The 16,381-nt window shown below is 36.2% G+C and overlaps 1 protein-coding gene across 1 annotated transcript in view; it reads right to left on the bottom strand.

The window, feature by feature from the left end:
* Nucleotides 1–16,381, bottom strand: part of LOC107048395 (Kv channel-interacting protein 1) — a gene marked incomplete at its 5' end in the record, with an annotated part of 32,775 nt that overhangs the window by 10,593 nt on the left and 5,801 nt on the right. Inside the window, one exon of the mRNA XM_015271543.1 lies at nt 12,272–12,345. Coding sequence (XP_015127029.1) covers nt 12,272–12,345 — 74 coding nt within the window. The remainder of the gene's footprint in view (nt 1–12,271; nt 12,346–16,381) is intronic.

Raw genomic sequence — 16,381 nt, 5'->3', positions numbered from 1 at the left:
AGACAGTTTGATTTTTTTCGCTTGAAGCGAGCACCTATTCGTAATTGCTACTGCGCCACCTTGTGGTGGCGTCCCTATACGAAGACTTTCATCACCTCCCTGATTCACACCTGACAACGATCGACTAGTCAATATTTTTTAAATACAGAAACGGAGTTGAATGAATGGTAAAAGGAACGAGTGGGCTAAAACAGACTGTCTTCAATTCTCACAAGAGAAGTGGAAAAAAAAAAAATTGATAAATTGAACAGGATCATTGTCTCAATAATAATCAATTCCCGTTCGCTACGCCATCCAAACAACCCTTCCAATCGAAACCAACCTAATAACAAGCATTCGTCCCTCCTTCCGGGGGCATTGTTAGAGTCACTCGTAGAGACAGATCTTGAGTGCGTTGAGGACGCTACCTCGGTAAGAAAAAAGCACGTATCCTGGAGCTGTTGATGCGGCAAATTGCCTCGAGTCACGTAAAAGAGTAAAAGTGCCTCGGGCATCGGGTTGTTAAAGGCGAATAGCGTCCGGAAAATGAAGCAAAGAATAGACGTAGGAAGAGGACAGATGTACGTGTGTTATGTGGATGTATTTAGGTTGAACCAGAAGCCCGGAAACTGGAGAGAATAACTGAAAAATGATGGCTCCGGGGCAGACTCCCGCGGTGCTGGGTGCCTGAAATTTTTATAATACTCTTTGAGTTTTTTTCACGGTACTTGTAGTTCAGAATCTCCTTTTTATTTTATTTCCATCATTGCTGATGCATATTAAACACGGGGTTTGGAGTGGGAAGAGAAATTCTTCTGGCTTGTGAACTGTGAGGGGCGGGCAGGACCGTTTGGGCTTTTAAATTTCAGATGTATCTGCGGAGGGATATTTATTTCTGTTGTCTAATCGTTTTTTATTGCTTTTTTTATTCTGATTCAAATGGATTTTTATTCTGCACAGAATTTCATGAAATTTTCAATGGATGGGGAACTTGATATGCGTTAGTTTTTTTATTTTACAAAATGTTAAATGTATGGAGAACAGGAGGTTTTAGTTTCCAGTAAAAATATTTGAAGATGAGGGGTTTGTTTGAATGAAACGAATGAGTTTATTCAAATAGCTCGTAATAAAAGTTTTATGCACATGAAAGAGTTTTTTTTTTTGGAAATGTAAATAAATGTTCGTTTGATCGAAGTAAATACTTCATCACTTAAGAGGGGGAATGGAACGGATACATTCTGATTTTGCACAGAATTTTATTAACTTTTGAATCGATGTAGGACCTGATCTGCGCTAGTTTCTTTCAATTTCATAAAATATTAAATATATGCAAGCAAAAGTTTTTAGTTTCTGGCGAAAATATTTGAAGCGGAAGGATTTAACCGAATTAAATAAACTCTATTTGAACTAAATCAATGGATTTATTTCAATAACTCGAAACATAAGACTTATTTGAACTTTGTCTATTCACATAAAATAAGTAGTTTAAAAAAAATATAAATAAATATTCTTTTCATCCGAATGAATAGTTTATCCGTTAAAAATGGAATTAAATGGAATGAATGGTTCGTAATTTCCAACGACAATATTATTGAAGTGAATAGAAAAATTAAAAATAAAGTGTTTTATTTATTCCATTCGAATCTCTCATTTCTCCAGGTTTTAAAAATTCCATTTAGTTTCATGCGAATACAAATATTCAGAAATATGCGATTACCCACTTGTTTTCATTTATTTTTTCTGTTTCACAAAGTCCAATAGGTATGCAAGTGAGCTGATAAAAAAAACATGAGGAAAAGTAGAGTTAAAGATGTTGGTAACGGCACGTGCAAGGGGGTGCCAAGCGAAAAGGGAGGAAAACCGAGTTGGTGCGGATGAAAGCGGACGGGGGAGAGGGGGGAGACGTGAGATGGCTCCGGTGGAACCTTGGACGTTGTATAAATTTCAGTTGAACCACTAAGCCCCGGCATATATCGCCACCCAGGAACGCTTAATCTTACTTACATCCCGGAATCTAAACTTTATGCATCAGGGAGAAATTCAGTCTTTCGGTTGCTACACGACCGTTTTCATCGTGTAAATGTCAAAAGTGTCTCGTAAGTTGTCTCGTCAGGCGGCTGATGCGGCTGAATTAATTAACTGGCGCCTCATTAGCTCGCGCTGTTCGAGGATATTCAGGAAACTTGGATTGTATCGGGGTGAATAGATTGAGATGTTAAGCATTGAGTTTGGACATTAAATTGCTTGAGAGAACTGTGAAAAATTCAGAGATAATTAACAACATTCAAATGACTTTTTGTTAAAAACAATTTATTGTCATCTCGAATGATTAATGGAAATTCTTATAAAATTCTTATTCTTCAGACATTACCATTTTTCAATCATTCTACAAAATGTTATCAAGAAGTAAATTTTTTAAAAATTAGTTTAAAATCTAAATTTTAAAAATGTAATTTTCCCTTGAGATTTTTTTCGGTGTCGAGAATGAAATTTTGACCGTTTTCATCGTGTAAATGTCAAAAATATCTCGTAAGTGGCCTCGTGTGGCCTCCTGACGAGACAACTTAATTAAAAATGATTTTTTTGCTACATTTGTTTTTCAAAGTTTCAAAAATTACTATTTTTTAATAGTTTTATAAAATATCATTAAGAAATAGATTTTTTAGTTTTTAGATTTTAAGAATTTGAAAAACATTATTTTCCCTCAATGGAAATAAATAAATGATGAATAAAAAACAAAAATAATGGAATTTTTTATAAACTTTTCAATCTTTAAGCATTACAATTTTTTAATGAGCCCCTTTTCGCGTGCGGACACAAGAATTTTTCGAAAGGATTTTTCTCCGTATTGTTGACATTTTTGTAAGGAAAAATATTAAAATAAAATGGGTAATAAAGTAAAATAATTTCTAGGATTGAAACACCCGACTGAATGACTGGGGGTTGGTAATGGCGGTGGATTACACACCACTCACAGCTTGTGGTCGGCTCGGGAAACCTGTCTGCGGTTGCTTCACCTCCCGTCTGACCCATTTAAGATTTCAACTACTGGATAACCCATCATCTCGTGATAGAGCGGGAGTTAGTGACTTGGATTGGCACAATTTATCTCCACTTGTGAGATATTTTCGGTCCTGAGCGGTTTCAAATTTGATTAACTTCAATGTTGCAATAGGTTCTATAGTAGGTTATAATTATAGTACGTTCTAGCCTTAGAGGAATAAATCCCAATAATAATCGCGAATAGTTTATCGGCATTCAAATATGAGAGTTTATTACTTGATCATAATAACTGTATTATCTGACTGATTACAAAGAGTTGACGACTTTTGTACGAATATTTTTCTTCGGAAATCGATTGATCAGTTCTAGAAGAGAGAACTGAGCATAAATAGTGAACTAGTGCATAAATCAACTTTGATTGAAAAAGTTTCTCCTTCTGAATTATTACGAGTTAAGTTTTCCCTTCATAGTCCCCTATAAAAAAATATATGAATTTTCATGAGTTCTATTCTTCATGGAATAAAGGAACTGAAATTTAGTGTCTTCATTGATTTCTCCATCAAATTGTGAATTTTATGACCAACTTTCAACAATGTGTTCTCAATTTAATAATTCCATTGTTCATAGTCCAAAAACATTTTTCACTCGAATATTTGATGGACTGGAACAGATTTACTTCAGGGAAATTAACCAACTTGATAGAAGGAAATTTAACATCTTTCACAAAAATTGAATTTTTGTCGTGATCATCAGACATATCCCTAGAAGAATTCGAACTGTCGGCAAGTAAAGAGATTCAACACGACAAAAGATCTCTCCCGCGGAGCGCATAATTTTTCGGCAGAAGAACGTTTTTCTCTCCGTGCAAAAGAGGTGCGTAAAGCCGACAACTTTTATTAAATAAATTGTTCCTTGAATTGTCAAGATCCAAGTTTTTCCTTTGTATCTCGAAAAAATGTTCACTATTGGCTATTCAAACCTGAAACAGCGATCCAGAATTACCGAGAGGCGAGATGCTGACGCTATTGTCTCCCGGCACAGGTATAAAACACGAAGGGGAATCTCCGGCATAATTTCCTGACCCAGATACATGGTGTAAACCAACCCTATTCGCATTCTCCGAGTCCCTTGACGTACCTCATGCAATTTGCAACGTAAAGTTTAAATAAACTTTTCACCCTCGGTATCCCAGGCCGATGTAGTTCGTTTCAATGATGAAAATTGAAGATGGAATTACATCGAATAGTCAGATGGGGGATAAACGAGTTGGGGATAGAGCGGCGATGGGGTGAGGGGTGGGCCTCTATCCTGAAAGCCAAGTTCTTAACTCAATTCGGAAGATGTATCCGGGAATACTACTGACATAGCTGATGTTCGCCAACTTGTCATGTTACTCGTAATCGAGGGAGAGGATTTGGCAACTTGCGAAAGCCGCGGGATAAACCGGGGGCTCACAGTCGGTAATTAATGCTGTCAATTATCACTGTTTCACAATGCATCCGACGGAGGTAATGCTAGGTATTGCACTACTGAACATTTTTAGGGTTAATTTGTTCTGTTGAACATTTTTGGGGTTAATTTCTTATAAACTTCAGGGAAATTTTTGTAGAGTTGAATCTATTGAAATTTTGAAGATTTTCTTATTGAAAATCCGTAATTTCTTGGGAAAATCAGCGGAGAATGTGAATTTCAGTGCAATTATTTCAGGAAAATTGATAAAAATCTGGAGCTTTGGAGTGAATGCATTCCTGAATTTTTGATTAATTGGAAATTCAGTGTTGGAAGTGAATATTTATATTTGAATTAAAAATTCAAAAAACAAGAAAAAATACAGGAAACGAAACCTCTCGCCTTCTTCGCCAGTGAAATTTGGAAGTGCATAAATTCCTTAGATTGAATTCAATGCACTGTTAAAATTTTTTAGCTGAAATTTCGGGGAATTTTGTCAATGGAACTTGATAATTTGATGGAAAAATCGAAGAAAAATGTAAATTTGAGTTCAATCGTTCGATGAAAATTCATAAAAATCGGGAAGATGAGTGTGAGTATATCTTGAATTTTTGACTAATTGAAAATTGAGAATAATTTAGGACTAAATATTCATGATTTAAAAAATAAAAATTCTAATTTTCATGAATTCCTTGAATTTAATTCAATGCACTGTTAAACATTTTTCGCTGAAATTTTGGCTATACTTTTTGCAAATTTTTATCAAGGCAGTTCCATTGGAATTTCAGGGAATTTCGTCAATGGAAATTCATAATTTGATGGGAAAATTAATGGAAAATGTAAATTTGAGTTCAATCGTTCGATGAAAATTAATAAAAATCAGGAGGTTGAGGGTGAATATATTCTGGAATTTTTGATTAATTGGAAATTCAGTGTAATTTAGGACTAAATATTCATGATTGAAAATTCAAATAGAATAGAGAATTTTTGTCGTTTAGGCGTTCAAAAATTCTAATTTCCATGAATTCCTTAAATTGAATTCAATTGAATTTTGACTTCACTTTATGAAAAATTTTATTAAGGCAGTTCCACTGAGATTTCGGGGAATTTCGTCAATGAAAATTCATAATTTGACGGAAAAATTGATGGAAAACGTAATTTTCAGATTAATTGTTTTATGAAAATTTTAAAAAATCAGGAAAGTTGAGGTGAATATATTCCTGAATTTTCGATTAATTGAGAATTTAGTGTCATTTAGTATTGAATACTCAAGTTGTGATTGGAAATTTATGTGAAACACGAAATTGTCGTCTTCTTGGCGATGAAAAATTTTAATTTTCATTGAATTTTCAGTGAAATTTACAATTGCATGAATTCCCTAAATTGAATTCAACGAATTGTTAAAAATGTTTGGCTGAAATATCGGCCACACTCTTTGGAAAATTTATCAAGTACTTTATCCAAATTTATCAAGAAAATTTATCTGATCTACTGACATTTCTTGAAATATTATCATCAAATTAAAATCATGAAATTACGATTTTTATGAAAAAATCAATAGAAACTGTGAGTTACAATTCAATTATTCCGCAGAATTTCCTTAAAACCAACCAAATTCAAGTAAATATCTCCTTGAATTGTCAATTTCCATTGCGAACTCCGGGGCAATGTTGACTACCAATTAAATTCAATCAATTATTGAATTCAATCAAAATAAATCTTCATATGAGTTCCCTTTGAAAGCAAATTAATAATTTTTCTCAGTGAATAAAAATCGTCTGGAACCAGTTAAAAATTTTACATTCACAAATTCAATTGGATGGGAATTCCAGCAATAATCAATCACTCCTCCAATTACACACACGCGAAATCCTTTGCTCAATGCAATGAACCGGATAATTCTCACGGTTTCAACTTCCGAAAATCGATTTACCTCTCTGTTTTTTCAGGGATCAACTCTAAACTCCTGTCAACGATTAATTCGATTCAATACACCAACGGGTTTTTTCCACAGGGCTCCATTGTTGAAAGTTGATGTACACCGTGTTCGCATACTCCAATTACGAGAGGTTGGAGAATTGAGCGTGGGTAGAGTAGTTGTGCGAGAGAATCAGACGTACAAAGCACAATTTACACGGGATTTCGTGCCAAGGACTGCGAGAGGATTTTCGTATTTTGTTCGGGCCATCAAATAGAGTGACTCCAATGACTCATGCCCATTATTTATAATTGCCGTACTTACTGTATGCGAACAAGTGATATGCATCATCATTGTACCCTTTTATCGGCGTTATATGACGTGTCATAAACTCCGACATGATGGAGGCGTGAAAAAATATTTTTGGCTCACCATTTTCAATTGATAATAATGAGTTTTTTTTATTGCAAAATTAAACTGAATTCTGATCAACAGAGTTTAAATTCATCTAGACTATTAAAAATTAATTAAAATATGATGATTATTCAGATGATTCTCAGAGATTTTTTTGACCCTTAAGACCCTAAATGTCAGACAATATTGACATGTAGATGTCGAATTTGGTTGAGAAACCCTGACCCCTGCCATCATCAATGTTTACTCGCGCCGGATAAGAACAATTTCAATCTCCCAATCCAGAATAAACGTTGACAGAAGACGTGCAATCAGTGCCTCCATAGAATCAACACTATTCGTATGGACCAAGTACTAGATACTGTGCGCACTGTTTACGCTGCTTGCAAGCCCATCTACGTGTTTGCCAACGTGCCCCCTCAACGGTATACGTCATTTACCCATTGAAACGTTGAATATGAAGGCGCCTGAGAGGGTGAATGAGTGCATTAGGTAGGTGAGTTGATTGAGGGCGGAGATACTCATGCAACTTTCCAATTTCCCCGTTTGCCAAGGGAAAATGCAGTTGGAGAAGGAAAAATATCGGGACTGGCAGGATTATCCTAGAGATCACTCCTCATGGATTATTCACTTCCCTGAACTTCACAGTCATCTGGAGGATGATTAATAGATTCTGACGGTGGAGAGATGACGATTGGAATGGGAAAATTCCATTCCGCTCGATTTATAATCATCTTTCGTAATGAATTGAGGATTACCGCTCTTCCAGTCATTCCTGTGAGGGGCAGATAGTTCAATGTAGAGGGATAAAATGAACTTTTGCAAGACATTCCGGAGGATTTGTATCCACTCGTTCGTAATCCTCTTACATGGGGGATTGAATCTCTTACGATGATTCTACTTTGATTACTTCTGATGAAATAGAAAATTGAATTATGATTCAGCACACTGAGAGACAAAATCACATCTGTCCGAGATGTATGTGTTCCACGTGAGAGATCTTTTGATGTGTTGAATCAATTTAGTTGTAGACAATAGAGCAAGTTTCCATCAGAACTCGATAACTTCCGTGGAAATCATTTTTTTGGTGAGAAATTGATACCTCTTTCGGGTGAATGCATTAGTTCTACAGAAAATTATGTGAGGGTTTGACGGTGTCAAGTGAAGGTTATCGAGTGGAGTATATATTTCGCCAGTAAACAATTCCAATTTTCACGAAATGAATGAAAATTCCAAGATAAAAGCCCAATTGTTGGGCGGAAATAATTTTTCCTCCCGATGCATTATTCATTCCGTCATTCATGCGCATAATGTTAATCCCAGTTGCCCTCCATTTGTTGCATTTATATTACTATAAATCCACCAGCATATTCTTCGAGAATAAAAGACTCTCAAACGTCCGTCCCATCATTATTTAACCTCCGTTATCGTCCATTCTTGGGCATCCAGTTGAGGATAATCTCCCCGACATCCTATGTCTCTGGACCGGAGGAGTTCAAGACAGTTTTCTCAGTTTTCAAGAATAATTTCAAATGAAAATCCGGTGGAGTTAGTGCGCCCAAGCTTTCATAGTCAAATGAAAAATTGTCCCGACCGCAGATCTAGTGTAATTTAATTAAACTTTTTACATTTACTGATTATTTTACTAACTAATACTAATAATAATTTATTAACTAATGCTAATAATTCCATATAATGAACTTATCTCGCACTATTTACTCAGCAACCACATTAATAGGATGACTTTTGAAAAGATTATTGTTGTCTGGGAATTTTCAATAAAAAGAATACACAAAACATTTTTCGTGTTTTTCATTTTTCCAAAATTGTAAAAGCAAATTTAATTGATTGGGAAAAACTAATTGTTTGTTCTTCAATATTTCTAAAATGAATGAATCGCAAACAATTCTGAATAATTACGTAATTCTGATTAATTTCCATAAAAAATTCAGCTTTGACAAAATTTTATTGAAACATTCAATAAACTTTAACATGATGACCCTTGAAAAGATATTCTTTGTCTGGGAATTTTCAATAAAAAGAATACACAAAACATTTTTCATGGTCATTTTTTCGAAATTGTAAAAGAAAATTTAATTGATTGGGAAAAACTAATTGTTTGTTTTTCAGTATTTCTAGAATGGATGAATTGCAGAAAATGTTGAATAATGACGTAATTCTGGTCAATTTCAATAAAAAATTCAGCTTTGACAAAACTTTATTGAAACATTCAATTAGTATATTGTGTCATTAGGACCGTAGACGGAGGTTTGCGATGAGTGCTGCTAACTCACACGAATCGCAAACCGACGTGACGGTCCGATGACACATACTATTTTTTGTCATGAAGGCCCGTTGAAGGTGAGGGGGCGCAGAAGCGGGGTCCAGGGGCCGCAGGCCCCGGTGGGGGGGGTTGGGGGGGCGAAGCCCCCCCCACTGTAGAAAAACGAAATGACAAGTGAAGAGAAAATATTGAAGAAAAAGAGATGCAAAATCCTAAATTGAGATTCGAAAGAACGAATGCAAAAGTTGTAATTCACGGAGTCTGTCAAAAACATTCAAAAAACATCTAGATGAGAATGGAAATCTTCCTCCTCCTGAAATGGAAATTGCAACAAATTGAAAGAATAAAAAGAAGGATTAATCATTTTTCTAAATTTATTCTCATGAGAAAATCAACGTGTGAACATCTACAGTTTACAACTTTTCTTTTTCATCGTTCCTCTTCTTCTCACAACATACTCAAATTTTTCATCACATTTTAATAGAAATATATATATAATCTATTCAAAATAGATATATAACGAGAAAGTGAATATAATCTCTTTATTAAACTAATATTTTGTCAATATAACCCTCAAGTTACGACTGACTCCCTAGCAACGGAATAACAACTCCTGATGTCATCGGCAATGACGGTGGCGCATCGTATTAGTGGTGAACGATCCGCCGAGTTTTCAAGCAAGTGACAGCGATAACCGCACACTTCATGTTGTATTCCTACGAAGGTTTTGTGGGTTGCCCATCTAGAAACTGTATGTTTTTATTGTCCTAGGGCTGCTAACTCGAGTTAACCATACCTGTGCTTCGTTTAACGGACCTGGTCTGTTAAACGCCATTTAGCTTCCCTCAAGACAGCTATAGTAGGCGCTACCTAACGGGCCTGAATGACGAAAAAACTTTAACATGATGACCCTTGAAAAGATATTTTTTGTCTGAAAATCTTCAATACCGTTGGAGTTGGTGCGCGCAGGCTTTCATAATCACATGAAAAATTATCCTGACCGGAGATCTAGTGTAATTTAATTAAACTTTTTACCTTTTTTATTGATCATTTTACTAACTAATACTAATAATAAATTACTAACTAATGCTAATATTCCCCTATAATGAACCTATCTCGCACTATTCACTCAGCAAACACCCATAACCACATCTAACATGATCCAGTCAACAAGCATCCCCCATGCAAATAGCCTGATTATTGTTGGTATTTCGTAATGCCCGCCGGCATCACCCGCAGGAGGACTCAGCATTAGTCATTAAAACCTTCATTAAAATACTCGACTCAAAAACGGTCCGACGCCTCCGCGAAACTTTTCAATTAAATTCCGCACCAAGAATCTTTTATACTTTTCCGCCAACTTTTTTTTATTCGTCCTCCCACTTCCATTGATAATCTCACTCCACCGCGGCTCTGGGGCGCTGGCAATTTCCTCAACAGCTCCACTGGTCCCCAATGTTTTTTTATTGGCGAAGGTCAGAATCAGGAGTCAATCTCCAAGGAACGGAAATTACGGGAAAAGGCGGTCGCTTATCGAGAGAGGAAGTCTTCCTGCGATTTCAATTTCATAAAGACGAAAAAATTGAAAGTTCTGAATGGCAAAATTTTCATTTATTCTCGGGATATTATCACGGTTTACTGGAGAAATATATACTGCACTCAATAATGTTCATTTCGCGGAGTAAAAGCATCATAATCTTGTGTAGAACTGTGTAGAATAATCTTGTGTAGAATAATGTTTTCATTCAAAGGGCGTAGGAATTTCTCGCCAAGAAAATTTCCACGGAAGTTTTCGTAACTTTCAGGTCTAGGACACGGGACGACAAGAATGATTGATAACGACGTTTAAATTATGATGGGACGGACATTCGAGGGTATTTTTTCTCAAAGAATATGCTGGTGAATTTATAATAGTATAAATGCAACAAATGGTGGGCAATTGGGATTTACATTATGCCCATGCATGACGGAATGAATAATGCACCGGGAGGAAAAATTATTTCCGCCCAACAATTGGAATTTTATCTTGGGTTTTTCATTCATTTCGTGAAAATTGGAATTGTTTACTGGCGAAATATATACTCCACTCGATAACATTCACTTGACACAGTCAAACCCTCACATAATTTTCTGTAGAACTAATGTATTCACCCGAAAGAGGTATCAATTTCTCACCGAAAAAAAAAATTTCCACGGAAGTTATCGAGTTCTGATGGAAACTTGCTCAATTGTCTACAACTAAATTGATTCAACACATCAAAAGATCTCTCACGTGGAACATATACATCTCGGGCACAAGTGATTTTGTCTCTCAGTGTGCTGAATCATAATTCAATTTTCTATTTCATCAGAAGTAATCAAAGTAGAATCATCGTAAGAGATTCAATCCCCCATGTAAGAGGATTACGAACGAGTGGATACAAATTCTCCGGAATGTCTTGCAAAAGTTCATTTTATTCCTCTACATTGAACCATCTGGCCCTCACAGGAATGACTGGAAGTGCAGTAATCCTCAATTCATTACGGAAGATGATTATAAATCTAGCGAAATAGAATTTTCCCATTCCAATCGTCATCTCTCCACCGTCAGAATCTATGAATCATCTCAATTTTAAATTTTCTCCAACTATAAATTCTAAGATTGAACTGAATATTTACTTTCTTCAAGTCATCAAGGGGAACAAGTTTAGCAGTTGAATAGTGAAAGTGTTAGGAAAAAGATAACACGTGTAATCCCAATAACTTAAAAATTCAGATCACTCACATTTTTAAATTAATAAAATTCCGGAATTGCCCCCATTACATGGCATTTACCCGCGGCATCATCAATCGCAATTAATCATTTAATGATCGTTGAGACTCGGAAAAATTCAGGGGATGAGGTATAGAGTCGTGACGTAGACTTCCGGTCTCCGCATACAAATTTCTGAGGTAGGGGAGACAAAGACTAATGGGATTAGAAGACTTTCCGGAAGTTTGGCGATATACGAGGGATTCTTCAAGGGGTGGGGGAGAGCGCGAACGGAAACAACACAATATATCGCAGGGTAATATTTTTCCATCTCTCCAGAAAATTTGACATTGTCTTCCACTCTCTTTTGTTGCCTTCCTATATCGCAGCTTCATGAATAATGAAGTGTGATGCATTTCGCAGTCGAGATGAGAGGATCGGCTTCAGTTCAAAGGAGAAAAGAGAGGATAAATTATAAATAAGGAGTACTCACTTCGAAACTTAATAATCCGCTGTGATCTTGATCCAGGGTGTTGAAGACGTAGTGGGCGTATTGACTCGTATTCGCTGAAACAAAGGGAATAATGCGCTGATTAAGTCTTGCGGCATTGTATTTAATATTTATGTGAAGAGTATAATTAATGAGAAATTATTTGTATGGGAGAAGTGATGGAGGGGATTTGGAGCTTGTGATTTGTTCCTGCGCCGCCTCGCGGTAGCGTCTCTGTACTAGAATCTAGATAACCTCTCTAATTTACAGCTGATAAACAACCAATAGCGAATATTTTCCGAATATAGAACCTCACCCTAAGAAAAAAAATTTTTTTGCTAAATATCCATTTACTTGAGAGAAGTTTTTACTTTTTGAATGCCGTATTTTTCTAATCGAGTCACTCCCAGGTAATTCTCATTAGGTTTCATTTATGACAATTGCATTGCTCTAGAAGATGATCATGTTATGACCTTGAGTGAACTCCCTCAATAATTATCAACATCAAAAAATTAATCGAAATTCTTCCCTCTAGAAAATGAGAAATTTAGGAAAAATGAATAATCATTGGAGGAGTTAACCAAGTTCATGTGCAACATAGTCATCCTCTAGAGCAACATGATTGTCATAATTGAAATCTAATCAGGCTCGCCTGGGAATGACTCGACCGGAGAAATACGATTTTGAAGAAATTAATGTTTCTCTCAAGTAAATGAATATTTGCCAAAAATATTGTTTTTTGTGTGCAGCTCATTCGTCCACAACAGCTGAGACATTTTGTTGGAGACAGATTATTCGTGTGAATAAAATTATTCATATATTAATTTCAAAATTATTGTTACTAATTACTGAATTAGTTTTGTGGTATTAAGTGGTTTACTCGCGTGAGGAGCACAACATTTTCGTGCAGTATTTACGATAAAAATATCGAGGTAACGCATACAATTCGTGTGTGACGTGACTTCCATTAGAACCAAAAGTTCGTGTCATTTCCTCAGGAAGAATTCTTCATTCCCTACATAAAACTGACCCCATTTCACACCCGCCTCGTAGTAATATTGGGCTCTAGCCGTGATTGAGTGACAAATATCGCGTGCAATATCGTAAGATATTGAATACGACAGTTTATAAATGGAAAACTATCACGGGAAGATCGAGGAGCGATGTATCATGCATGTGACACATCTGTCAAGTACATTTCTCTTTTAAATGCTGTCACCGATTTTTCTGGAGAGTGAGAAATGGGAATTGCCCATAAGATAAATTATTTAATTGATAAAATAAACAGAAAAAAAGTTGTAGTTCTCTAAAATTATTGAATTAAGACGATTTGAATTGAGACTTGTTCAACACGCTAGCTTCCGTGGGGGCGTCACCTGGCGGTGGCGTCGCTGTACTAATTGATGCTCGTACTTGGTATTATTTGAATTAATCTACGCTGAGAGAAAAACGACAATGTTTTCAAACAGGTCTTACTTGTGCAAAGAAAATAGTTTTTTGAAAATGATCAAAAAAGGATTTTTTTGTGCCAAACATGCAGAGAGCGCATCGGAATGAAAAATTTTTGTCGCAAAAATAGATTTAGTAGTTCAAAAAAAATTGCATTCTCTGTACACGCAAGAAATTCCATTTCTAGCACTACTCCTTCATTATTCGATACTCCCATACATATTTTGCTCTCGAAAAACCTTTGTTTTATGCGAAACAAGGGCTAGTAGTTTTTCGTTTCGGTTGTCTAATAATCACAGACAAGAAATGAACCCTTAAATGAAACAATAATAATGATATGATAGCAATCTTGTAACTTAGGGATAAAATATTTGTTGATAAATTTTCCTCTATATGAGATATTTTCATTCTGAAAAGGCACAGCCTGCACACTTTTATTTTATACGAAATTTTACACGGAAATTCACGTCCTTGTCTCTTCAATATCTCTTCATTATCTTCATCAATTATGATGTGACATGAGGAGAACTTCGCGGGTTTCTTTCCTCACTGAATCGATGAATATGTGTACAATTATCCGCAGATATTCTTTCCGCGTGGGTCGAACGTCCGAATTATAACTCTCGTCATTATTTCCTGCTGAATGAAAGGCTCCCTTCCCTCTCGAGAATCATTACTCAAGGGTCGATTCTCCCTCCGGAGAATCGACGGGGCAGGAGACTAGATAAGAGACTCTCTCTCTCCCTCAACAATCGATTGATTCGTGTCAAAATTTTTATGAGCGTCGAATCACCCATATCCATCAATCTTCGTACTCCATACACCCATAAATTACGGGATGACGCTCGAGAATGATGTATGCAGCTTTCATGGATTTTTACGCTGCTGATACAAAAGAAGAAAAATTGCATCTGGTATTATTCTCCCACGGAGAGAAATATTGGAAAAAATACTAGATGAAATAGTCTAGGAACTATTCCCATCTTTAAGTCATTCTTAAAGCCCCAAATTACGGCATTAATTTTGGTTCAAATGCACGCTAAAACAGTCATTGAAGAATTGAGAATTGAAAGAAATTATTAGTTGGAATAAAATCATAGTACATCTGCACGATCATTGGACCATTTGTCTCATCGTTGAATAAGAAATACATAAAAATGTTTGAAATTTCCGGTAATGTCATGCCGACAAAGGCATACAATACTCGGAAATGGCAAATGTTTTCTCAGCAAGTTTGACTCAAATTTACATTTAAACTTCTGTTCGGCTTCCGTAGCCCATCTATCTACCCCGAGATTTCAATTTTTCATTTGATTATGAAAGCAGACTGCGCGCACCAACTCCACCGGGATTTTCATTTGAAATTATTCTTGGAAACTGAGAAAAATGTCTTGAACTCCTCCGGTCCAGGGATATAGGATGTCGGGGAGATTATCCTCAACTGGATGCCCAAGAATGGACCATAACGGAGGTTAAATAATGATGGGACGGACGTTTGAGAGTCTTTTATTCTCGAAGAATATGCTGGTGAATTTATAGTAATATAAATACAACAAATGGAGGGCAATTGGGATTTACATTATGCGCATGCAAGACGGAATGAATAATGCATCGGGAGGAAAAATTATTTCCGCCCAACAATTGGACTTTTATCTTGGGATTTTCATTCATTTCGTGAAAATTGGAATTGTTTACTGGCGAAATATATACTCCACTCGATAACCTTCACTTGACACCGTCAAACCCTCACATAATTTTCTGTAGAACTAATGCATTCACCCGAAAGAGGTATGAATTTCTCACCAAAAAAATAATTTCCACGGATGTTATCGAGTTCTGATGGAAATTTGCTCTATTGTCTACAACTAAATTGATTCAACACATCAAAAGATCTCTCACGTGGAACACATACATCTCGGGCAGAAGTGATTTTGTCTCTCAGTGTGCTGAATCATAATTCAATTTTCCATTTCATCAGAAGTAATCAAAGTAGAATCATCATAAGAGATTCAATCCCCCCGTAAGCGGATTACAAACGAGCGGATACAAAACCTCCGAAATGTCTTGCAAAAGTTCATTTTATCCCACTACATTGAACCATCTGACCCTCACAGAAATGACTCGCAGAGCAGTACTCCTCAATTCATTACAAAAGATGATTACAATTCGAGGGAAATCGAATTTTCTCATTCCAATCGTCATCTCTCCACCATCAGAATCTACAGATCATCACCAAGAAACTCCGAAGAAGAACGACCCATTCACAACCGTTGAGCTCCCTCATTAATCTTCCGAAACATTCAACAACAGACATACCCGCAATTTTCAATTTTCTTCACCTATAAATTCTGAGATTGAAGAATGAAAAAGATTCATCGCGTCTCGTTTTCAAAACCTTCATATTCATCCTAAGAACTCGCCCGATAAACTTCACAACCCTCCACACCTCATTATTGATAAGTCCCAGTGAACTCTCAAGTAGCTCCCGCAATCCTTCACTTTTATTCCCCCGCTTGACTTGAATTTCCCGGGAGACTTGGCCTGCGTTCAATACATAATAAGAAAACGCGGTGGAATAAAACCGCTGAGAGCTTCCAAAAGCCATTATCTCCCGGCATTAGCCTTGTAAAAACAAGAGTAGAGTGGGTGGTGTTCGTCGGATCG

Source organism: Diachasma alloeum, unplaced genomic scaffold (assembly GCF_001412515.2).
Source record: "Diachasma alloeum isolate Michigan unplaced genomic scaffold, Dall2.0 Dall_scaffold_00192, whole genome shotgun sequence".
NCBI classification, from domain to species: Eukaryota; Metazoa; Arthropoda; class Insecta; order Hymenoptera; family Braconidae; genus Diachasma; species Diachasma alloeum.
Note: the sequence above shows the minus strand (reverse complement) of the source record. Positions and strands in the feature narration are given on the sequence as shown.